Source organism: Helianthus annuus, chromosome 16, assembly GCF_002127325.2.
Source record: "Helianthus annuus cultivar XRQ/B chromosome 16, HanXRQr2.0-SUNRISE, whole genome shotgun sequence".
Taxonomy (NCBI): domain Eukaryota; kingdom Viridiplantae; phylum Streptophyta; class Magnoliopsida; order Asterales; family Asteraceae; genus Helianthus; species Helianthus annuus.
Genome location: NC_035448.2, coordinates 176,054,724 through 176,079,798, shown reverse-complemented (window position 1 = coordinate 176,079,798; position 25,075 = coordinate 176,054,724). Strand labels below are relative to the sequence as shown.

Below are 25,075 nucleotides of genomic sequence, written 5' to 3'. Positions count from 1 at the left end.
CTATATATCATTATATAACAAATATAACACTATAGTTTGTCTGATAGCATGTCTATGATAGATGTATAGTGTTATATTTGTTATATAATGATATATAGTGTTACATAGTGTTATATGGTATTATATGGTGTTACATATTGTTATACAGTGTTTATATGGTGTTATATAGTATTATATATAGTGTTATAATACACTTCTCACACTTCTTACACTTTGAGCACTTTTTACAGCATCCTTACCCATTCTTTTGATTCATTCATTTTTAACATGTTCTTCTTTTCCCTTTTCCTCTTGTAATTATACCATTTCTTCACATAACTCCTCATTTTCTCCTTTCTGTCCATCATTGGTTTCCTCTCATTTCACTCATTATTTCTCAAACCAGAATCTTTTCCCTTGTTTCTGCAAAACCCACAAAACCTCTCTCTCTCTCTCTCTCTCTCTCTCTCTCTCTCTCTGTTCTTGCATTCCCACTGTGCCCATGATTTCTACAACAAATGCACAATCTTTGTTAACTTGAGCCAAAAATGTCTGAAAGTCCTGCAAAAGTGCGTCTAGTTCGCTGCCCCAAATGTGAAAATCTGCTCCCTGAGGTTACTGAATATGCAGTTTATCAGTGTGGCGGTTGTGGTGCTGTTCTTCGTGGTAAAGTTCCTTCCTTTTTCACCATTTTATGTTCGATTCAAGAAACCCACATGTGGGTTTTCTAAATGCATGATTTATTTGTGAAATGATCTTGTGTTTTTTGAACTTTGTTGAAGGTTTCTTGTTGGGGTTTGTTAAAATACGAGTTTAGATCATTTCTATTGTGTTTATTTCATTATTTGTGATTTGGGGTTAAATTAATGACATTTTGTGAAGAATTTTAGATGGGTTTGAGAAATTGTTACATTAAATTGCCTGGTAATATCCTCATTGTTGACTTCTTCTGTATGTGTGTGTGCTGTAGCTGTCAAAATCAAGATTGTGTGGTTTTGAATTAGTTCAAAAGGTTGTTGGTAGACTTTTATTTTATTTTATTTTATTTTATACTTTTAGTGATTTTGATGTCTCATATAATATATGTATGTGATTTGGTCAATATTCTGTGGGATTCTTTGTTTCTATAGGGTTGAAGTGTTCTTCATATTTTTTTTTATTTTCAATTTACAGCAGAGAATAAACGTATTGACTCCGGTATGTCTTCTGAGAAATCCGGTGATGAAAACGATACGATTTCAAACAAAAACTCGAAAGAATCAGCGAATCTCGATTTCTCAAATAGAAGTGTTAACAACATGAGTTTAGGGTCCGAAAACGGTGTCAAATCTAATGGAAGTTCCGGTAGGAGACCCGGTAAAGACAGCAGTAACAATATAGAGTTTGAAGAACCGAAACCCGTATTTGGAAGTATCAAAAACGGGTCACGAAGATCGGTTCGGGCCTCGAATAGGAGGTACCACGAGACCGATCTTCAAGAAGGTTCATCAAGTTACCATTATGCTGAGCTAGTTCAAGACACGAATGGTCTTGAGGTTGACGATGATCAGGCCGAGCTTTTAAGGAAATTAGATGAACTCAAATATGAAATTGTTCGGTCTCGTGATAAATCTCAAGAAGCAGTTCCGATGCATCATCATAATGTTTCGTCTTATATGCATCATACGAATCATTCTTTAATGGCTAATTCGAATCAAGTTCAAGTCTTTAGCGATCCGTTTAGGTCGCAAAATCATAGAAGAAACCCGATTTTGCCTTTTGAACAACACCAGTATCACCCGTATTATTCCGGGCAATATGTTGGTAACGAGATGACCGATAATCGACTGTTCCACCACCCTTCTTGTTCTTGTTTAGTTTGCTACAATAAACACCAACAAGCACCACCGCCTCCACCACCACAACCACCGCCACCGCCTATAGCACCGCCTGTTTTGCAAACCGATCCGGTTTTCCACCGCCATGATTACAACCGTCGGTTCTCCAATCTTTCTTTGAACTCTCATACTTCCGAACCCCGCTCAAGATGGTCTAGTGAAATCCGCCGTCCTCCACGAGGAATCTTAGCCACCGGAGTGAGGCGGTGCCGCCCTGTGGCTGGTGGTTCTCCATTCGTGTCGTGTTGTACATGTTACGAATTGCTCCAAGTACCCAAACCAAATACAAAGAAAATGAGATGTGCGGCGTGTTCCGAAGTGATGTTGCTTTCGATCGTCAATAAACGACTCGTTCTTTCTGTTTATAAAGAAACCAATAAACATTCCGAGAAATTAAAAGACGATCGTAAGACTCACGGACACGCAAAATGGGGCGGTACCGAATTTTCTTCGGAAGATTACGACAATTCCGGAAATTACGACTTTGAGTCAATGGATAAGTTGCAATTAGGAGGCACGGGTTTGACTTCCTATAAATCTGCCGTGTCGTACGCATCAGAAGATGAAATCAAAGTCAACATTATTTTAGACGAAAATCCTGTTGATGTAGCGACAAACGCTAATAAACCATCTCCACCGCCCTCGGGGTCACCGTTGCAAGATCATTTCGAGTATTCAACGAAGTATAATCGAGCAGGAAAAGGAAACGTAAGCCGTAGGTCTGAAATTGAACGGGATGAAAAGCCCGTTAATTTAGGGTCCCACGGGAGCTCCATGAAAGACGCTGCAGTGGCAAGTGAGATCGATATCTCATCTAACGAATATTGCGTCAACACCGGCACTTCTCAAGAATCTGGCGATACAAATAGGGATACGCATCAACGAAGAGGAAACTTTGTGGGTATGATCAAGAAAAGCTTTAGGGATTTCTCGAGGTCAAGTCAACATGTTGACCAGGGAAACGTCAATGTGACGGTCAACGGGCATCCTATACCGGATCGCTTGGTCAAGAAGGCTGAAAAGCTTGCTGGACCAGTACTGCCCGGCGATTATTGGTTAGTAGTTAGTACCGATATTTTCTGCAATTCATATAATTATGTACACTCATTTCTTGTTCGTTTATTCGTTTTCTTTTTTATTTATGATTTAGGTATGACCCGAGAGCTGGATTCTGGGGTATGATGGGTTGCCCTTGTCGTGGCATAATTCCGGTAATTTTCTTGATCATTAATTTTTTTTTATTGTGAAGTGTGACTTAGAGGCTGGTTAACGTACAATACCCCCTTATCGTGCAATGCATACGCGAGCATCTCAACCGCAGATCTGATCTAATCTAGGCCTTTAATTGAACGCGGTGGCACAATAGTAATTAACGTTGCCTAATTGCGCACGTTATAATACACAATTACGCATGGGTTGGTTCAAACCCTAAATACGCACATTATTTGCATAATTACGCATGGGTTGGGTTAACCCTAATTGCGCACCGTCGCACGTTAAGATCCTTTTATATTTTAAACTTTCTTGTGTGTTTTAAACCATAAATTAGATAAGTAATGACAACTTATAATAAAGAAAACAGACAAAGTGACGAACCATGCAAACACTAAATTGTACAAGTAGAGTATCTTATATATTCTTATGACAACTAATATGTGAAATGATGGATGTGGCAGCCATTTATTGAAGAATTCAATTATCCAATGCCGGAAAAATGTGCGGATGGAAACACAAATGTTTTTGTGAACGGGAGAGAGCTTCATCAAAAAGATTTGGATTTGCTTGTGCGTAGAGGACTCCCGGCAGATGCAGATAGATCTTATGTTATTGAGATATCTGGGAGAGTGCTTGATGAGGAGTCGGGTTTAGAGCTTGAAGGCCTTGGTAAACTTGCCCCATCGTAAGTCCCGACTATAATTTGTGCTCCCGTCTTAATCTCTTAGTTCTTAGTGAGTTAGTTCCGTTATCATCACTAATCTATGTTTCTTAAGGGTTGAACTCGAATGATTAAAAAAGTTAGCTTAAAAGGAAAAGGGACAAACAGGTTATAGTGCGTAAAAACGTCTAAATCATTTTATTCAAAGCATTAGATAATTACCGAAAACACACAAGCATTATGATAAAATATTCAACAAAAGGCGATCTGGGTCAAGTGGTCTATCCAACATGTATCAAATAATTACCTGTTTTGACTCATCACCAGACCCACCCATTTTGCTAACTCAAAGCTTAAACCATGTTCGGTATGTTTGAACACGGGTTGTTTATGCCTAGAATGAACGGGTGAGGTACTGTTAAGAATATTAACGAACAACCACAGACGAACATGAAAGCAATCATTTTCTCAATGCATGAATACGACAAGACGATGTGTTTGTTTAAACGTTCGGTTCGTTTACATGCCTAGAACTTACTTACCCAAATATATGATAATAGAGTAAGAAAGTTCTAGGCAAGTAAACGAACCAAATGAACACGAACGTTTTTAAACTAGCGCATTTTCTTGTTCATGTTAATTCGTTAAGACAATGATCACGTTCGTTCGTTGATATCCTAAACTAATGAACATAAATAAACGTTAACAAAGTAACAAACCCAATCTAACATTGTGGACCTTGTGACCCGGTTCGCAAAATGAACACCTAGAGACTCATTCAGTCGTTTGTTGTATTGACAGGGTGGAGCGCAAGAAGCAAGGATTTGGAATGAAACCTCCAAGAACAACTGATGTGTAACGGGCTCATGAAACTCAACGGGGTCGCAAATATAGCTTTAGATTTTTGTGTATCGATGTGTTTGCGATACGCGGGTGATTTTTTCTTTATAGTAGGATTTATGGTTTTCGGTTTCGAGTTTGTTCTAGATGTGTGGTTTGCTGTGTTTTGTTTTGTATATATCTTCAAGTTAACAGTCAGTTAAGCCTCATATGTTGATGGGTTTTTCGTGTGGTTTGGATATTTGATCCATGACCCGATAAATTGACGTGTCTAAATGGTGGATTAATCCTATCATTGTCTTAAGCGTTATAATATTAATTTTAATTTGTTGTAATATTTTTTTGAATTTAATATTTTATGCATGGCATTATATTGAAAGGAAGTAAGTGGGCCGGACGGTCTAGTTGTGAATTGATCTTTGCCAATTTGTGGGCCAAATATTACTGCTTATTTAAGTTTATTATTTAAATAATAATGACATTTAATTCAAAATTAACGCTGGTTAGGATTAGAAGCTGGCAAAAATGGACTGGATACATTTGGATGTTGACTTGTCAACTATATCTCATAAATGTCTTCAGAAGGTGACAAATTATCACACTTATCATTTTTAGTTATTTTTTTTTTGAACGGCCGACAAAAAATTTTATTCATAGTAGCAAGGAGCTACACACCAAATATACAATGTTTACACCAAAACCAAAACACATTTACACCACACTACTACAAATTCACCTCATAACATTACACCTAGATTAAACTGACTCCAATCCTCCCAAGATAATGTGACCACTTTTGATCGATTTTTAATCCATAGATATGCCATAGACTTAATCTCATCCAAAGCTTTGGTAAAGTTTGGGGACACCTGCCTGAATACGACATCATTTCTTATCTTCCATATACTCCAAATTGCCACCATTATAATTGCCTGAACAGCTTTCCTTCTTTTTGAACCCGGGAACGAGACGAGGAGTGACAGTAAATCATTTATGCCAAACGCAATGATGGGCGGAATTTTGCACCACGCCGCAATATTTTGCCAAACCGATTGTGCGAAATGACACGACACAAAAATATGATCACAAGTCTCCTCATATTCACCGCAAAGCACACATAGTTGATTCGGGACCGGTACATTTCGCCTAGCCAACGCACTTCTCGTCGGAAGTCTTTCCATTTCCGCCCTCCATGCCACTATGCCGACCTTTTTTGGAACCCAGTTGTTCCATTCAAACACCCTATCGGAGATGACTCGGCCCACCGAACTAAGAGACTTTTAGTTATTGTTTGTTGTTTTTATTAAGTCATTTAATATACACATTTAGTTGTTATTTAATTATTATTTTTTTAATTAAAGTAACATGAAATTTAATAAATTCAACTTATCAAATAGTTGACAACATTAATTAACTATTATTTTTCTTAATTTACAAAGACTAATATTTATAACTTCTCTTGATATCAACAATGTACAACTGTTAATGCATAATGTACAAGTGGCAATGCATAACCATTATGTTTAAAATTAAAGTTTAAACTCCCCTTTCATAGTTTCATCTGAAACATAATTAAGCCACCTTTTACTCAACCATCTTTTGAATACAACCCTGAACCAACCCAACCCACAAACCATACATCTCTCTCTCTACACCTGTTTTAGAGAGAGAAACCTCTCCCCAAAATATGAAAAACATGAAGCTTACTATGAACAACACTCAACTTTTATTAAACCAAAAACATTATCAAGTGTACATTAAGATTGCTATATGTTTATTAGTAATATGGTTTACGTATCACTTCTATTCCTCAACTTCAATTCAGTTTTCCTCCGTCATTGTTACCAACGGCGACCACAAACTGCCACCGCCACTGCCGCCGGCTAATCCGACACTATTTGACCAATTCCCGGTCAACAATACCGGAATTCCCCAAGGTATATATTTTCTATAACAAGTACTTATCCCTATCAATGTTTTAAAAACCGGTCCAAACAGGGCATGTATTACCGGTTAAAGCAGCTACCGGAGACATTAGCCAGCGACGAATCATAGTTGGGACAGGGCCCGCCTATTTTTTCGTGTCAAAGTGTAAATTATACCTAAAGTTTTATATGTATCGAGTCCATCACCTATTTTTTTCTCTCCTATTTAAAAGTTCAAAATCCGTAAGAATAGAACTATTTATGCTCAATTATCTAACTTTAGGTTACATTTTTGGGGTGATTTAGGTTCGCTGGAGTGTGATATTTTTACTGGAGAATGGGTTAGGGATAGGGCCGGTCCACGGTACACCAACAACAGCTGCAACACCATTGAACATCATCAAAATTGTATGTACAACGGTCGGCCTGATACCGACTACATTTACTGGCGTTGGAGTCCTTTCGGTTGCGAGTTACCCACATTCGACGCGAAGTTGTTTCTTCAATACATGAGGAACAAATCAATGGCGTTTATTGGAGATTCGATTTCCCGGAATCACGTGCAGTCGTTGCTTTGCATTCTCTCACAGGTTGGTTAATGATTATGTTCACCATTTCTATAGATTAATTAAAATTCGAGTTAATTACACAAATGGGTCCTGTGGTTTATACATAATTTCGCCTTTGGGTACTAACTTTATTTTTTAACAGGTTTAGGTTCTATGGTTTCAATTTTGTAACACCTTTGGTACTAACACCAAAATTAGTTAATTAATGATTAAAATACCCTTACATTTTTTTAAGTTTATCAATGTAACACATTTGGGTATTAACACCTAATTTTATTTAAGTTTAAATCAATTTTACAAAATTTATTTATTTTTTTTATTTTCATCTTTTTATTATATCTCTTAATTAACATAAACTCTATTTATTTTTTTATTTTCATATTTTTATTAAATTTCTCATTTAACATAAAATCTATTTGTTACACCAGTATTTTTTTAAATAGATATTTTAAATAAAATCTACTAGCTATAAAGTTTTATGTAAATTAAATTTTTTACTCGTTTTAAATAATGTAAACCTTACTCGTTTTCAATTTTGGATTGAAATGATTGATAATAATAAATATCTTTCATGTAAAAAAATTTAAGCCTTTTTTTAACTCGTTTTTTTTTTTCATTTACATTTTACTATTTTAGAAAGATATTTAATTTACATAAAACTATATAGCTAGGTATTTTAGATAAAACTATATAGCTAGGTATTTTAGATAAAACTAAAAAAAAGTTAAACCTTTTTTTAACTCGTTTTTTTGTAAAAAAGATATTTAATTTATAAAAAACTATATAGCTAGTAGATTTTACTGGCGCAACTAGAAGATTTTGTGTAAATTAAATATCTTTCTAAAATAGTAAAATGTAAATAAACAAAAAAAACAAGTTAAAAATGGCTTATTTTTTTTACATGAAAGATATTTATTATTATTATTATTATCAATCATATATATCCAAAATTGAAAACGAGTAAGGTTTACATTATTTAAAACTAGTAAGAAATTTAATTTACATAAAACTATATAGCTAGTAGATTTTATTTAAAAAATCTATTTAAAAAAAATACTGGTGTAACAAGTATATTTTATGTTAAATAAGAAATTTAATAAAAATATGAAAATAAGAAAAAAAAAATAAATAGACTTTATGTTAATTAAGAGATATAATAAAAAGATGAAAATAAAAAAAATAAATAGATTTTGTAAAATTGATTTAAACTTAAATAAAATTAAGTGTTAGTACCCAAATGTGTTACATTGATAAACTTAAAAAAATGCAAGAGTATTTTAGTCATTAATTAACTAATTTTGGTGTTAGTACCCAAAGGTGTTACAAAATTGAAACCATAGAACCTAAATCTGTTAAAAAATAAAGTTAGTACCCAAAGACGAAATTAGGTATAAACCACAGGACCCATTTGTGTAATTAACTCTTAAAATTCGATAAAGTATTAGGCTAGTGGGTGTGTGTGGTATTATCATGCCACGTTACCATCACGTAGGCTTTATGTCACGTAAGGGGCTTTAAAGCCCATCTATTTAACTTAGATTATGAAATGGTTTAAAGCCTTTAAAGTCCCAATTTACTATATACAAAAAAAAGAGAAAAAAAATTAAGAAATTTGATTGGTTGTTGCTCTCTCTCTCTCCTCTTTCACGTCCGCTAACCCACTGCGGAGATATGCCATAGCGCCCCCTTTGGCAGCCAGGAAATGGGGGAGGGACGCTACAGGACGCCAAACTTGCTGAGTTGGCTAGAGATAGTATACCACGCCCGTTGTTCTTACTATTTATTTTAATACGTGTGGAAAGATAAAAACTACAAAGTAAGCACATTTTATTATTGTCAACTATTTACACAAGTATAATGAGCATAACTACAAAGGAAACACATTTTTTACGGGTATTGTCAATTGTATATTATTGATTAACTATATTATTTATATATCTTTTAAGATAATTATAATTTAGGGGTCCATTTTCTCTACAGCTCTTGGATTTTTGAGATTTCTTGGGGATACCCGTGAATAAGAATAAATAATTACGAAACAAACATAATTTTCAGGAGAATGATAAAAACCTCCTAAAGTACTATGATTTATTGATCAACTATTTATAGTTTTATACGAGCATAATGAGAATAATTAAAGTAAACATAGTTTTCTACAAAATAAGGAAAACCCGGTATGAAGAGATAATTTTAATTTGGTGGATTATTTATAAAGTTTAAATAGGTTAAACATAATTCAAGTGCATTAAATAAATATAGTTTGGTTTATTTATTTAGATAATTTGAATTATAAGTTCATTAAATATGTTTATTTAGTTGGTTTATTTTATTATTAACATAGCGTTTGAGTTGGGTTAGAATTAGAATTAGAATGAGTCTAGTATAAATATATGGTTAGGGTCATCTGTCATTGTAATTTGTGTGTTTTGGTTGATAATAAAAAGAGTTAAATGAGTTCGTTCATACCGTATTTATGTGTTTGATCAAGGGCCTGATTTTCCAACACAGTATGATAATGTGTATTCTTGATCAACTATTTATAATGGTAAGATGAGAATTACCATAAAAGTAATATAATCAATTCATATCTTCTAACTACGTTAATAATCTAACCAGTATATTTTCTCTAATAATCTGGGGGTGTTCGATCTGATATTTTGTCACTTGCAGGTTGAAGAAGCAATTGAGGTATACCATGATGAAGAATACAGAAGCAAAAGATGGTTCTTTGGATCTTACAACTTCACACTTTCAGTGATCTGGTCACCTTTTCTTTTGAAAGCGGATATATTCGAGGATAACGACGGGCATTCGTCGGGTGCAATCGAGCTTCATCTCGATGAGCTTGACTCAGTTTGGGTTAACGAGTTCACTAACTTCAACTACATCATGATTTCAGGTGGCAAATGGTTCTTAAAAACCGCGGTATACTACGATAACAACACGTTAATCGGGTGTCATAGTTGTAACAAAGAAAATGTAACAGAAATCGAGTTCAATTACGCGTATCGCAAAGCAATACGTGCAGTTCTCGATTTCATCATGAAATCGGACCACAAAGTGTACACGTTTTTCCGGACCACAACACCCGATCACTTCGAGAACGGGGAATGGAACACCGGAGGGTATTGTAACCGAACGGGCCCGTTTAAAAGCGGAGAGGTTAACATGAGGGATGTTGATAAGACAATGAGAGATGTTGAGTTGGAAGAGTTTGAGAATGCTAAAGAGTTAATGAACGGGTCGGTTTTGAGATTGTTTGATACGACCCGTTTGTCGTTGTTGAGGCCCGATGGTCACCCAGGCCCCTACCGCGCGTTCCATCCGTTTGACGGGAAAGATAGGAACGCAAAAGTTCAAAATGATTGTTTGCATTGGTGCTTGCCCGGCCCGATAGATTCATGGAACGATTTAATGATGAATTTATTGCTTCAGGGTTGATGAACATAAAAACAATAATTAGCATCAAAGAGTTATTGAATGGGAAGAAAAGAGATTGGATTCATTTCTTATTTAATGTGTCACATTTTTATATTTTATACATTAGATGCAAATTGGCCCATAGTATAATTATTTGTATTGGTAAGGTCAACACAAGTGGTCATGGACCCCAAAAATATTTTTTGGTGTCATTCTTCGAAAATGAGCGATAAATCGGTGTCACTTATGGTCATGTACGTATATATTGCATATAAAAAATTAAGTATCAGATACGAGATAACACAAAAAGAACTCTCTAATGTCATTGTACCTATATGTAGGTATACATAAATACAAGAAAATCAAAAGAAGAGACGGATTAGTAAAAAAAAAACCCCAACATTAAAACGTCATCATTGTATAGGAACAGGAACAGAAGAAGATTGGATTATATGTTTTAGTGCTATATTTATACTTCCAATGACCCAAAGCTACTTAAAAACAAGAACATTTATTGTTTTCTAAGGCTACACGGTATGGGGTTCGTCCTCATACCGTCGAGCTCCGGTGACGCCAGGAACACCGTGCCGCCCCCCACGTCCCCGTCCTAAACGGCCATAATCCGACGTTGGCGACGATCCAGTATGGTGGGCCCTTTTTTGTTTGTGTGTGTGTTTGATTTGTGGTACATTATGCTTTAATACTTGTACATATTTTTGTGGGGTTGGCTCATCTAGGACCATCCTCCCATGCCTTCTAGTTTTGGAGGATGGACCATCCTTGGGAGGACTATGACGTGACGCCTACGTGGCGGATCATCCTCCAAAGATGGTCCATCACCATACCGAGTAGCCTAAATCGAAAGCTTGTCAAACAAACGGGTTACAAGAACATTGTTTTGTTATTATTTAAACCAAAAGCTTGTTGAACAAACGACCGGGTCTCAATGCACCAAATGTAAAAGATAGTGAAATGTAAGCAGCTAGTTAGTTATTCAATTGATCACTGTATGCATAACTTATTCACGCTTGCGTATATGTTTTGACCTATGCTATAACACAAAGTAGCAGCAACAATGGCGTGTAAGAAAGCCGCCATACTATTCCAAACCCAACAAGTTTCAACTGCCTCACCACAAAACGTACAGATCATGGCAGTGCAGTCAGTAATTAGCAGCAGCATGTGTTTTGACCAGACCTATGCTATGAAATCAGCAGGCCAACTCGAATAACATGAAACGTGAAAGAAAGAAAGCTATACTATTTCAAACCCAACAACAGAACAGATTTCAATTGCCTCAGAACAAAACATACAGATTTCAATTTTAACCACCCGTTGTGACCGGCTGAGCTATTTATTTCTACCAATTCTAACCCTGCGAAAATATCCGGTTCTATTATTGTGAAGTGTGACTTAGAGGCTGGATAACGTACAATACCACCTTATCGTGCAATGCGTACGCGAGCATCTCAACCGCAGATCTGATCTAATGTAGGCCTTTAATTGAACGCGGTGGCACAATAGTAATTAACGTTGCATAATTACGCACGTTATAATACACAATTACGAATGGGTTGGTTCAAACCCTAATTACGCACATTATTTGCATAATTACGCATGAGTTGGGTTAACCCTAATTGCGCACGTTATATTGGAGGTTGTGCACCGTCGCACGCTAACAGCCTTTTAGATTTTCTCGTGTGTTTTAAACCATAAATTAGATGACAACTAAAAAATAATAAAAAAAAAACTTAGAATTCGTGATATATAATAAAGAATACAGACAAAGTGAGGAACCATGCAAACACTAAATTGTACAAGTAGTGTATCTTATTATATATTCTTATGATAACTAATATGTGAAATGATGGATGTGGCAGCCATTTATTGAAGAATTCAATTATCCAATGCCGGAAAAATGTGCGGATGGAAACACAAATGTTTTTGTGAACGGGAGAGAGCTTCATCAAAAAGATTTGGATTTGCTTGTGCGTAGAGGACTCCCGGCAGATGCAGATAGATCTTATGTTATTGAGATATCTGGGAGAGTGCTTGATGAGGAGTCGGGTTTAGAGCTTGAAGGCCTTGGTAAACTTGCCCCATCGTAAGTCCCTGACTATAATTTGTGTTCCCGTCTTAATCTCTTAGTTCTTAGTGAGTTAGTTCCTTTATCATCACTAATCTATGTTTCTTAAGGGTTGAACTCGAATGATTATACATGAAATATTAGGTATTCCATATGAAATATTATGTATTACATGTTTTGTTTTTACGTAATTACATAATCATCAGTGGGGTTTCATATGAATACACTAGTACATAATTGAGCAAAAGATGCTATGGGTGTTTTCAAAAGATGCGGTTCCCCTCTCTAACCGCATCTTATGGATGTTTTAAAAAAGATTTGTTTGTTTTGAAAAAAAAACATGGGCCAAATGATGCGGTTTTTATGTAACCGCATCTTATGGGTGTTTTAAAAAAGATCAAGAGCCAAAAGATGCGGTCCTAGAACCGCATCTCTTGATATAACAGTAATAAATAAAAACTAATAATAAAGATAAGTATATACTAATATGATTGATTTTTTTATTCATGATATTAGATAGCAAAATATTAAAAAAAAAAAGGTTTTGATATATAGTATTCTCTACCTATATTAATTCACAACATAACTGAGAAACATGAGATTAACGGTGACGACATTTATACTTGACTCTTTTGCCCAAAATCCATAATTGAGAAACATGAGATTAACGGTGATGAACCAATATGATACCATCTAAACTATATATCAGTATCAATTAGGTTACGACCGAGCATCAGTACGTGTATCAATACAAACACTCGCGCGTAGCGCGGGCTAATTCACTAGTTGATAATTAATAATAAACAAATAATTTTCTTAGGATAACCAGATTAGTTTTTTCACGATTACAAATATTTATTTTTTATTTATTCATTTATTGTGTATGCATGTACGTACTTATATATTAATATGTATTATGTATGTAGGATTAGCTTCAAGAGTAAACACTAGTGTAGCTTGCGAACTGAGTGAACTAATCCTGGCCATACACGTGTGTAGATCAATGGCCAGGATTTGATGTTAAAGTATACTAGTGTATTTTACGATTTGATGATGAGATCCTGGCCATACACGTGTGTAGATCAATGGCCAGATTTGTTCACTCAGTTCCCAAATACACTATTGTTCACTCTAGAACCCCACCCTATGTCTGTATATATATATATATATATATATATGTGTGTGTGTGTGTGTGTGTGTTAGCGTATATGTATGTGTACATATCGATGTATCATTAAATGATTAATAAAATAAGGTTTAATCATATATCAACAATCACGTGCATGTTGCTTAAACATAAAGCAACAATGATCAACTAAGGTTGTTCATGCTACATTTTTGTCAATGAAGGTCGTTTAGGGCTAATAATGGTCAAATAGGGTTGTTCATGCTACATTAGTGTCAATAAATGTTATTTAGGATGATTAATGGTCCATTAGAATGATTGATAGATCCATTAGGGTAGTGGTGGTCAAGTAGGGCTGTTCATGCTAGATTTTTGTTAATAAAGGTCGTTTAGGATGATTAGTGGTCCATTTAGATGATTGATATGTCAATTAGGGGCAATGGTGGTTAACTAGGGTTGTTCGTGTTCAATTATTGTCAACGAAGGGCGTTTAGTATGATCAATGGTCCATTAGGATAGTTAATGGGATAATTAGGGTGTTAACTAGGGTTTCCCATGTTCCATTATTGTCAACGAAGGACGTTTAGAATGATCAATGGTCCATTGGGATGGTTAATGGGCCAATTAGGACCGATGATAGTCAAGTAGGGTTGTTCATGCTCCATTTTTGTCAACAAAGGGTGTTAAGGATGACCAATGGTCAATTAGGATGATTGATGGGACAATTAGGGCCATTGAGTATAAAGTTGGGTGTGGGGTGATAATGAATGAAGAATGATCATAGATATAAGAAGATAAACAAGAAGATATGAATAAAACGCAGTTTCATCATCACAGATTCATTAAACCTCCATGGATTTTGTATATGTGGAATTCTTACATCATATAGGGTTTAGTTTGTGATATGTGATGACACATATGGATGGGGATTTTAACCGATTCAATCATTGATGCGTTTGATAATTTTTTCGATTTCATATGACTTTCACATTGGTGATACTCTATGATGTATGTTTTCGTTTTACGTTTTGATGTTTAGAGAGCTACGGAGCAAATATTATAACACATGTATGTATATATTTATTTTATTTTACCAATTAATTTATCAGTTGTCATGGTGTGCAATTCTTCCTGATGCAACGCACGGGTTTACCACGCCCCTAGTTATAATAATAACAGAATATAGAATATTTTGATAGAAAACAATATAAAATAATAATTAATATTTCCAATTAATATAAAAGTGTTATTTCATAACTTTCTCTTTTAAAAAATTTCAGATGATCCCGCCCATTTCCCCCAATATTCATTTGTTCCCTCCAAATTCTCCATTTTCTCAGAACATCCTGCCATCTCCATCCATTCCCTGAAGACGTGGAGTCGAGCTCTCCTTCTCTCCGCCCTCTTTCATCTCCATCGATGAAGACCGGTCCACTCTCCAAGTCGCCACCAGCGTTCTCGTTCTCCTCACCGGCGCCATATCCATCTTCATATTCCGCTCCTCCCGTCACCGAGCAAAGTGCCAAAGAACTGGTTCGATTTCTGACCAATGCTTCTCATTGTTTGTCTTATATCAATATCTAGGGCTTAGTTTGTGATATGTGGTGCGTATTTGAGCTTATGTGCCAGTATTAGTGATGATTGAATGAGGATTTTGGGTATTGACGATGGTATTAAGCATATTTATTGATTCTATTTGGTTGTGGAAAGCGGAAGTTATTGTTCTTACTTCACTTATTTGGTCATTCGACTACGTGATATCAAGACCTGTTAGATACGGATTAAGAGTTCAATCGCCTTCAATTTGTTGGCTTCTGAATCTAGATCTAGAAGTTGTATTTGCTAATTGATGGTTACATTGGTGGTTACTTTGAGATTCTATAACTATTATTGCTTGTATTTTGATCTGAACCGTTGTATTCATTTCATGTCCAAATAGGGTTCTTCTATTTCAGTCTTTGGATTTTTATGTATATAAGAGCATTCATATCCAATCCATCAAATTATACATACATTCCACTAAAAAACAACTCCTATATCAATATATTTCTACTAAAAGCAAATACTTTTTCTCTCTCCTTTTCAATTAAATAATATTATCATTACATTTTTCTCTCTCCTTGACTCACAACCACTTTCAATATATATTAAAAAAATTATAGTGGGTGAACAGTGTCCCCTCAAATATACAGATGGACAGTAACATTTTCTCTCTCCTCCACTCACAACCACTTTTTATACCCTTTATAATATAAAAATTCCCCCTCACATATTTTGATGGATAGAATGTGAATGCTCTAAATAGGTATTGTATTCATATGTGAAATATGTACATGCACTTTCTGAGTTTGCTGATTACCTCTAAATTTTTTCATTAGTTTAAAGTTCATTACAAATGCTTATTTCATTACTTTAATCATCATTTCATGACAGAACAATAACAAATATGACAAGTTTAGGTTTCATTTTTTTTTTTGTCAAAGTTTGTATACGAGGTGTTATTTGCTTATTGATTAGATTATAAATTGTTATGTACGTGTACACACTGGGTTCTGGGTCTTCATGGCCTAGAAACGATGTTTGTTAATGGTTTCTTTGGACATGATCTTTCAAGCACTGTTAACTGTATTTTGCTATGTACAATTCAAATATGACTTCATGATTTGAAGTGGATAGATGTAATTATGTTTCCCTTTAGAAGTTGTGATCATGAATCAACATATCTCTAGATGTTCTATATACGCACATGAATTATCTTTTTTTTGGGCAGAGTAACAAGTTTATATTAAACTCTGTGCAGCACAAAGTGTCAATAACATTCCAGAGCTTATATCGACTTTAAGTGGCTGGATGATGTCATTGACTTTGCAGAGTTCTTCGATACACCTTCCCAGCACGTTCCAAAGCAATGGTCTAAAAAATGGCCGTGAAGGGACAATATGGAATGGTAATAAGAGGCTTATTTTGCATGATGGTTATGGTTTCCAATTAACTCATTACGTAACTTATTACTTATAGCTAAAGTTTTGGTGAAAATATAAATCTCGAGTATCTTGGATTCCTTGTGGTTATTTCAAAGCCTGTGGAGAATCTTCCCAATGTGGATATACAATTGGAAAAAAAGGAAGCTGCATGAGCTGGTCAGCCCTTGTTATTTTAACTGTTTGCTATCTTGAACTAGAACATGATTTCATAAAAGAACTGGGAATAATCTTTTGGCTGTAACTTGGCAAATAATTGATTAATATACCTTGGATTATCTACTTCCCATTTCCAGGTGCTGCTAAAGAAGCTCGTATAGTCACACCATTAATGGAGATTTTTAGGCAGAAAAGAGCTGTCAAGGGTTTCAGGTAGGAGTTTTATTTCTTGGATGCATTTCGTATTCTGTTAAATTAGTTATAAGAACTTACAGCTATGTGCAACTAAAAGCATTGAGGTGCTTTAATTTGAAAATTATGAAATGGCTCTTTTACATATGTTAATTTATGTACAAATATATTTTCAACTATATCTTGAAATTTTTTCATTGGTTGCCCAACGTACTTAAGCATATATACCAGGGAGCATTTGGTATTGGGTACCGGTACCGGTACCGAACCGTGCCGACCATTTACGATACCGGTACCAGTATTTTGGTTGATTTACCGATAAATACCAGTTCCATACCGTATTGATTATTTTTGGTGCTGGTACCGGTACCTGTTTATCGTCAACCACTGATTAAACTGAGGATTATTATCTTTTGAATGATAATTGCTTCTACTAATGATGTTGTTATTAATACTTAATCCCAGAAGGTAAAAATTTAACTCTAGATTCTAGAATTCAAAACTAGCATTTGACTTTGGTTTTGCATCTATTATGTCCCTTTATCCAGATTAACTATCTGATTACTTTTATGGATACTAAATGACATTAGTGGGAGTATGGATGCCAAGAAAGCTTGCAGTGGGGCTACGAAAATTCAAAGGTATTTTTTTGAGTTTATATTATTAATGATATTTTTTTAAATCCAATAAAGATATTTCAATCTTTTTTTGTTAGCTAGACCCATTTGACCCGTATCATCTTAGATTGATAACTATCGTGTTGTAAATTGTCATTGCTGCCACATCAGGTATGTTTTCTACTAGTGTGTGTTTGGATATATGGTTCAACCGAACCAAGACATTTGTAACTCATCAACTTTGATTATCACATAAGACATGTATATCTTAGGGATATTAGATGAATGCTTTTTGCATGGTTTGATAAATTCTTTTTGTATAGTTTGTGATTTAGGATTTGGTAGATATATTGGTCGATTGTAGTATTGTAGTATTGTTGGACTTGTAGGTTGTGGATTTGGATCTTCATGTTTTATTATGTGCGTATGTAGGGTAGATTTGGAACTGTCTTCATGTATGATAGTATTCTATAAGTAACTGCTTTTTTATGCTTGATTGACAGTGTCAAAAAGGATGGGGCAAGTCATGGATCACTCTAGGTGTCATAAAGGCTTTTTTGCTATATTTCTTTGTTGCAGAAATTCAGAAAACAGGTAAATATAATATTTCATTCACATCAATAGTATTACTAATTAGCCCATTAACATGGAATGTTGTGTTTTGTTAGGTAATATATACGGTTCCGGTTGCAAGTATAAACTGAAGATGTTGGTTTTGGTTGCAAGTATGAAGACTTGGGTTCGGGGGGCTATTGTATATCAGTTTCATCTTTACACATTTATATATTTGTGTTACTTTGAAACTTTTTTTAATTTGTGTTAGTTTAAAACCTTTATTTATATGTTTGGTTAATTTATATTGGAATTTATTTAGAATTTTTTATAAAATTATCTAGAAATTGAAATAAATAATTTTTTTTTTAGCCTGAAACATCAAAAGATGCGGTTCTAAAACCGCATCTCTTACGTATATTAAGAAAAAGTAGTTTATTTGTTAATATATCAAAAGATGCGGTTCTAGAACCACATTTTTTGGACCCGCATTATTTGACACAGCCAAAAGATGCCATGCCATAAGATGCGGGTCTATGACCGCATCTCATAGCCAATTTAACCGCATCTTTTGATTAAATCTGTACTAGTGATACTATAATGAAATCACGTAACCATGAAATGAGTATTCAAAATCACGTAGTCACGTAATAAGACATAGTCATCGATTTTTACGTAATCACTTAGTGGGGTTTCACATAAAATACTATAATGAAATCACGTAATCACGTAATGGGTATTCAAAATCACGTAATCACGTAATGAGTATTCAAAATCCTGCAATTTTTAAGAATGAAAGCTATGACAATAGACTGCTTGAATTACAGAGAATGAAATACTCGTTAATACGGTATAGTTTTTATAAAAAATATTAACGTATGAAGAAGTTATAATCGTTTGAAAATCAAATAGAAAGTGGGTTTATGAGTCAACAATGTTGGATTTTCCTCTTTTCCCTACTTGTTTCTAGTTATGTAAATTCTAAATTTAAGGAACATTTAATCTCAAATCTTACAAATAACTTTTCTCCTACACTTCATACACTTCTTTCCTCTTATATGATAACCTCTCTCGTATTAACAAACAGTATAACTAAGTTTATTAAAAGTATATCATCTATATTATTGCAACCTTTTAAACTTTAAAGTTCCCACTAGCAATAATAATTATCTTTTTTTGAATGACAAATTTGGATCACTGACGGAACACTAGAGTATCATCATGTCACTAACAGAACCACCCATTCGTATCATATTCGTTGGACATAATGCCTATAAACCAAAAGATAAGAAATAAACTTTTTTTTCTAAATAAAATAATACATTTATACAGTTGGTAGACTGACCCACACGGAGTTGACTTTCATGGCTGTATTCATAGCAAATAAATCTTGTCATCTTGTGTATCTCTCATTCTTAGCCATCTTGTGTTGGTTCTTTACGCATCTCCAATCAATCTGTGAACTTGCAATTGCTTGATCCCCTTGATTTGAATTTTATAATTATTACTTGATCCACAAATATGGATGCTTTCTTGCAGCAGTTTCAACATCTTAAAATCCAACTGGAAGAGATAACATCAGCCACCAACAACTTCCACAATGAGAACTATATTGGAGGTGGCGGTTTTGGTAAAGTGTATAAGGGGGAAATGTCTCACTCTAAGGGACGAAGTATGGTGGCTATCAAGCGTCTGGATCGGAGGCATGGACAAGGAATCCCGGAGTTCTTGAAAGAGATCACAGCGCTTTCCCGTTACAGCCATGAAAATCTCATCTCTCTTCTGGGATTTTGTTACCAAGGGGATGAGATGATCCTGGTATATGACCACGCATCTCGTGGAAGCCTTGACCGCTATTTAAATTCACCCCATCTAACGTGGTCACAGCGACTCAAGATATGCCTTGATGCAGCAAAGGGATTAAGGTACCTTCATAATCCAAGGGGGACACACCAAAGACTTATCCACTGTGATGTAAAAAGCGCCAACATCCTACTCGATGAGCAATGGAATGGTAAACTTGCTGATTTTGGGCTATCAATAATGGGCCCTGCAAACGAGCAGCAATCAGTTATTGTCACCATGGCAGCAGGTACCCTTGGGTACTGTGATCCGCAGTATGCGATGACGCACACCCTAACAAAAGAGTCAGACGTATACTCTTTCGGTGTGGTCTTATTCGAAGTTTTATGTGGGAGGTTATGTTGTACATATAGCAATGATCGTGTTCAGCAGAATTTAGTGCGCACGTGGATTGAATGCTATGAAGAGAAGAAGTTAAATGATATCATCTTTAAAGATACGGCCATTCTACCCTTGGAGCAGAGCGCTTTAGGAATTTTTTCTGACATTGCATATCGATGTTTGAAGGAATCTCGTGAAGATCGGCCAAGGATGGCTGAGGTTGTGATAGAACTTGCGACTGCACTCCAATATCAGAAGGTACATTATGTTTGTGGGATGTTAAATTATATTTATAGGATGTTAGCTTATTTGAGAATTTCACTAGACTTATATAGAATGAAGATACATATTTTTATATGAAATATTATGTATTACATGTTTTGTTTTTACGTAATTACATAATCATTAGTGGGGTTTCATATGAATACTATAATGTAGGGCCGTTCAAATCGCTCGCCGCTCGTCGCTCGCTCGACGCTCGTTCGAAAATTGCTCGGAAAATGCTCGTTCGATTTGACATTCGGTTGTAAACGAGCCGCTCCGCTCGGTTCGGTTTGTAAACGAGCCAAGCATGAACAAAGGTCCGCTCGGTTCGGCTCGAATTATTATTTTTAATTAGTATATAAATATATATATACATATACACATACATATATAAACATGTATATACACATATATATACACAAATATAAATTATACATACACACACACACACTTATATATTTACACACACACACACATTACACATACATATATACTTAAATATAAATTAAATTTATAATTTTATATATACCACTATAATTTCGGTCTACTATATACAAATTTACAACTATATCTATACGTATTAGACCAACCACGCCAATAAAAAAATTAATACCAAATCTAAAAGTTAAACCCTAAATCGATAAACGACAGACTGCTCATCACCTCAATGTTTCATGTCGTTACCCTAAGTCGATCGTCTCCTGCTCTCAACGTAATTGTTCGTGCAATATGATCATCGACTCGTCGGCCACAACATTGTTATTCATAAGAAAAATATTATACCATGAAATGTGCATGTTTTTAGAGACATAAAACTTGAGACCAAACATTGTCACTATCTCTCTTAGCAAATTTAAATCGGGTGACATGGTTGTCCAAATTGCTCGAACTTCGCTCGACGCTCGCTCGGAATATTTACTGCTCGAAAAACGCTCGCTTGATTTGAGGCTCGGTTTAAATGAGCCGCTCCGCTCGGTTCGGTTTGTAAACGAGCCAAGCACGAGCAACGGTCCGCTCGGTTCGGCTCGGCTCGTGAACAACCCTACTATAATGAAATCATGTAACCATGAAATGAGTAATCAAAATCACGTAGTCACGTAATAAGACATAGTCATCGATTGTTACGTAATCACTTAGTGGGGTTTCACATAAAATACTATAATGAAATCACGTAATCACGTAACGGGTATTCAAAATCACGTAGTCACTTACTAGGTATTCAAAATCACGTAATCACGTAATGAGTATTCAAAATCCTGCAATTTTTAAGAAAGCTATGACAATAGACTGCTTGAATTACAGAGAATGAAATACTCGTTAATACGGTATAGTTTTTATAAAAAATATTACCGTATGAAAAAGTTATAGTCGTTTGAAAATTAAATAGGAAGTGGGTTTATGAGTCAACAATGTTGGATTTTCCCCTTTTCCCTACTTGTTTCTAGTTATGTAAATTCTAAATTTAAGGAACATTTAATCTCAAATCTTACAAATAACTTTTCTCCTACACTTCATACACTTCTTTCCTCTTATATAATAACCTTATAACTAAGGTCAAAGTCAACATGTTGACCAGGGAAACGTTAATGTGACAGTCAACGGGCATCCTATACCATCAAGTCAACATGTTGACCAGGGAAACGTTAATGTGACAGTCAACGGGCATCCTATACCAGATCGGTTGGTCAAGAAGGCTGAAAAGCTTGCTGGGCCAGTACGGCCCGGTGATTATTGGTTAGTAGTTAGTTCCGATATTTTCTGCAATTTATATAATTGAGTACACTCATTTCTTGTTCATTTATTCATTTTCATTTTTAATTTATGTTTTAGGTATGACCCGGGAGCTGGATTCTGGGGTATGATGGGTTGCCCTTGTCGTGGCATAATTCCGGTAATTTTCTTGATCATTAATTTTTTTATTGTGAAGTTTGACTTACAATACCACCTTATCGTGCAATGCGAACCGCAGATCTGATCTAATCTAGGCCTTTAATTGAACGCAGTGGCACAATAGTAATTAATGTTGCATAATTACGCACGTTATAATACACAATTACGCATGGGTTGGTTCAAACCCTAATAACGCACATTATTTGCATAATTACGCATTGGTTGGGTTAACCCTAATTGCGCACGTTATATTGGTGGTTGCGCACCGTCGCACGTTAAGAGCCTTTTATATTTTAGACTTTCTAGTGTGTTTTAAACCATAAATTAGATGACAACTAAAAGAATAATAAAAAAAACTTAGAATTCGTGATATATAATAAAGAAAACAGACAAAGTGACGAACCATGCAAACACTAAATTGTACAAGTAGTGTATCTTATTATATATTCTTACGACAAATAATATGTGAAATGATGGATGTGGCAGCCATTTATTGAAGAATTCAATTATCCAATGCCGGAAAAATGTGCGGATGGAAACACAAATGTTTTTGTGAACGGGAGAGAGCTTCATCAAAAAGATTTGGATTTGCTTGTGCGTAGAGGACTCCCGGCAGATGCAGATAGATCTTATGTTATTGAGATATCTGGGAGAGTGCTTGATGAGGAGTCGGGTTTAGAGCTTGAAGGCCTTGGTAAACTTGCCCCGTCGTAAGTCCCGACTATAATTTGTGCTCCCGTCTTAATCTCTTAGTTCTTAGTGAGTTAGTTCCATTATCATCACTAATCTAGTGTCGTTCTTGCATTTTTACGTGATCTATGTATTTTTAAACGGCATAGGTTGGGTTTAAGTAGAATTGGCATATTCGACCCATTTAGTTACGAATTGAGTTGAGTTGGCATATGTTTTCTTTTGTGTATGTATATGTGTGTGTGTATATATATATATATTAAGGGTTGAACTCGAATGATTAAAAAAGTTAGCTAAAAAGGAAACGGGACAAACAGGTTTGAATTCACATGGTCTAAATCATTTTATTTAAAGCATTAGATCATTATTGAAAACACACAATCAACAAAAAGCGATCCGGGTCAAGTGGTCTACCCAACATGTATAAAAAAATTACCTGTTTTGACTCATCACCAGACCCACTCATTTTGTTAACTCAAAGCTTAAACCATGTTCGGTATGTTTGAACACGGGTTGTTTATGCCTAGAATGAAACGAGTGAGGTACTGTTAAGAATATTAACGAACAACCACAAACGAACATGAAAGCAATCATTTTCTCAACGCATGAATACGACAAGACAATGCGTTTGTTTAAACGTTCGGTTCGTTTACATGCCTAGAACTTTATTACCCAAATATATGTTAATTGAGTAAGAAAGTTCTAGCCTTCTAGGCAAGTAAACGAACCAAATGAATGCGAACGTTTTTAAACTAGGTCATTTTCTTGTTCATGTTAATTCATTAAGACAATGATCACGTTCGTTCATTAATATCCTAAACTAACGAACATAAAAAAACGTTAACAAAGTAACAAACCCAATCTAACATTGTGACCCGGTTCGCAAAATGAACACCTAGGGGCTCATTCAGTCGTTTGTTGTATTGACAGGGTGGAGCGCAAGAAGCAAGGATTTGGAATGAAACCTCCAAGAACAACTGATGTGTAACGGGCTCGTGAAACTCAACGGGGTCGCAAATATAGCTTAGATTTTTGTGTATCGATGTGTTTGCGATACGCCGGTGATTATTTCTTTATAGTAGGATTTATGGTTTTCGGTTTCGAGTTTGTTCTAGATTTGTGGTTTGCTGTGTTTTGTTTTGTATATATCTTCAAGTTAGCAGTCAGTTAAGCCTCATATGTTGATGGGTTTTTCGTGTTGTTTGGATATTGATCCATGACCCGATAAATTGACGTGTGTATTAATCCTATCATTGTCTTAAGCGTTATAAAATTAATTTTAATAATTTGTCGTAATATTTTTTTTTTTGAATTTAATATTTTATGCATGGCATTAAATTGAAAGGAAGTAAGTGGGCCGGACGGTCTAGTTGTGAATTGCATTTTGATCTTTGCCAATTTGTGGGCCAAATATTACTGCTTATTTAAGTTTATTATCTAAATAATAATGACATTTAATTCAAATTAACGCTGGTTAGGATTTAGAAGCTGGCAAAAATGGACTGAATACATTTGGATGTTGACTTGTCAACTATATCTCATAAATGTCTTCAGAAGGTGACAAATTATCAGACTTATCATTTTTAGTTATTGTTTGTTGTTTTTATTAAGTCATTTAATATACACATTTAGTTGTTATTTAATTATTATTTTTTTAATTAAAGTAACATGAAATTTAATAAAATCAACTTATCAAATAGTTGACAACATTAATTAACTATTATTTTTCTTAATTTACAAAGACTAATATTTATAACTTCTCTTGATATCAACAATGTACAACTGTTAATGCATAATGTACAAGTGGCAATGCATAACCATTATGTTTAAAATTAAAGTTTAAACTCC

At 34.9% G+C, this 25,075-nt stretch overlaps 3 protein-coding genes and 1 long non-coding RNA gene across 9 annotated transcripts; all 4 read left to right on the top strand.

The window, feature by feature from the left end:
• The first annotated feature begins 309 nt into the window (after positions 1-309).
• On the top strand, positions 310-24,513 carry LOC110917817. 3 transcript variants are annotated; one of them, XM_035984915.1, is made up of 5 exons: positions 310-645; positions 1,153-2,911; positions 22,478-22,538; positions 23,024-23,247; positions 24,158-24,513. In XM_035984915.1, the coding sequence occupies exons 1-5, from the start codon at positions 528-530 to the stop codon at positions 24,213-24,215; spliced, it is 2,220 nt and encodes a 739-aa protein (XP_035840808.1). In that variant the 5' UTR covers positions 310-527; the 3' UTR covers positions 24,216-24,513. The 3 variants fall into 3 exon arrangements, with proteins under 3 accessions (XP_035840808.1, XP_022017953.1, XP_022017952.1); XM_022162261.2 differs by lacking the exons at positions 22,478-22,538; positions 23,024-23,247; positions 24,158-24,513 and adding exons at positions 3,007-3,067; positions 3,533-3,756; positions 4,534-4,907 and having other exon boundaries at positions 1,156-2,911; XM_022162260.2 differs by lacking the exons at positions 22,478-22,538; positions 23,024-23,247; positions 24,158-24,513 and adding exons at positions 3,007-3,067; positions 3,533-3,756; positions 4,534-4,907.
• Positions 6,160-10,677, top strand: LOC110917818 (protein trichome birefringence-like 26). The gene is made up of 3 exons (XM_022162263.2): positions 6,160-6,509; positions 6,804-7,087; positions 9,737-10,677. Exons 1-3 carry the CDS (start codon positions 6,260-6,262, stop codon positions 10,505-10,507), a joined length of 1,305 nt encoding a protein of 434 aa, XP_022017955.1. The 5' UTR covers positions 6,160-6,259; the 3' UTR covers positions 10,508-10,677.
• On the top strand, positions 14,987-18,504 carry LOC110917819. Of its 3 annotated transcripts, XR_002580880.2 has the most exons (7): positions 14,987-15,231; positions 16,499-16,645; positions 16,717-16,838; positions 16,976-17,051; positions 17,579-17,671; positions 18,151-18,241; positions 18,316-18,504. It is a non-coding gene; the product is annotated as an uncharacterized LOC110917819 (long non-coding RNA). The 3 variants fall into 3 exon arrangements; XR_002580881.2 differs by having other exon boundaries at positions 16,499-16,838; positions 17,621-17,671; XR_002580879.2 differs by having other exon boundaries at positions 16,499-16,838.
• Positions 19,604-22,378, top strand: LOC118487975 (receptor-like protein kinase ANXUR2). 2 transcript variants are annotated; one of them, XM_035984916.1, is made up of 3 exons: positions 19,604-20,641; positions 20,822-20,964; positions 22,243-22,378. In XM_035984916.1, exons 1-3 carry the CDS (start codon positions 19,721-19,723, stop codon positions 22,277-22,279), a joined length of 1,101 nt encoding a protein of 366 aa, XP_035840809.1. In that variant the 5' UTR covers positions 19,604-19,720; the 3' UTR covers positions 22,280-22,378. The 2 variants fall into 2 exon arrangements, with proteins under 2 accessions (XP_035840809.1, XP_035840810.1); XM_035984917.1 differs by having other exon boundaries at positions 22,224-22,361.
• Positions 24,514-25,075: the final 562 nt, after the last annotated feature.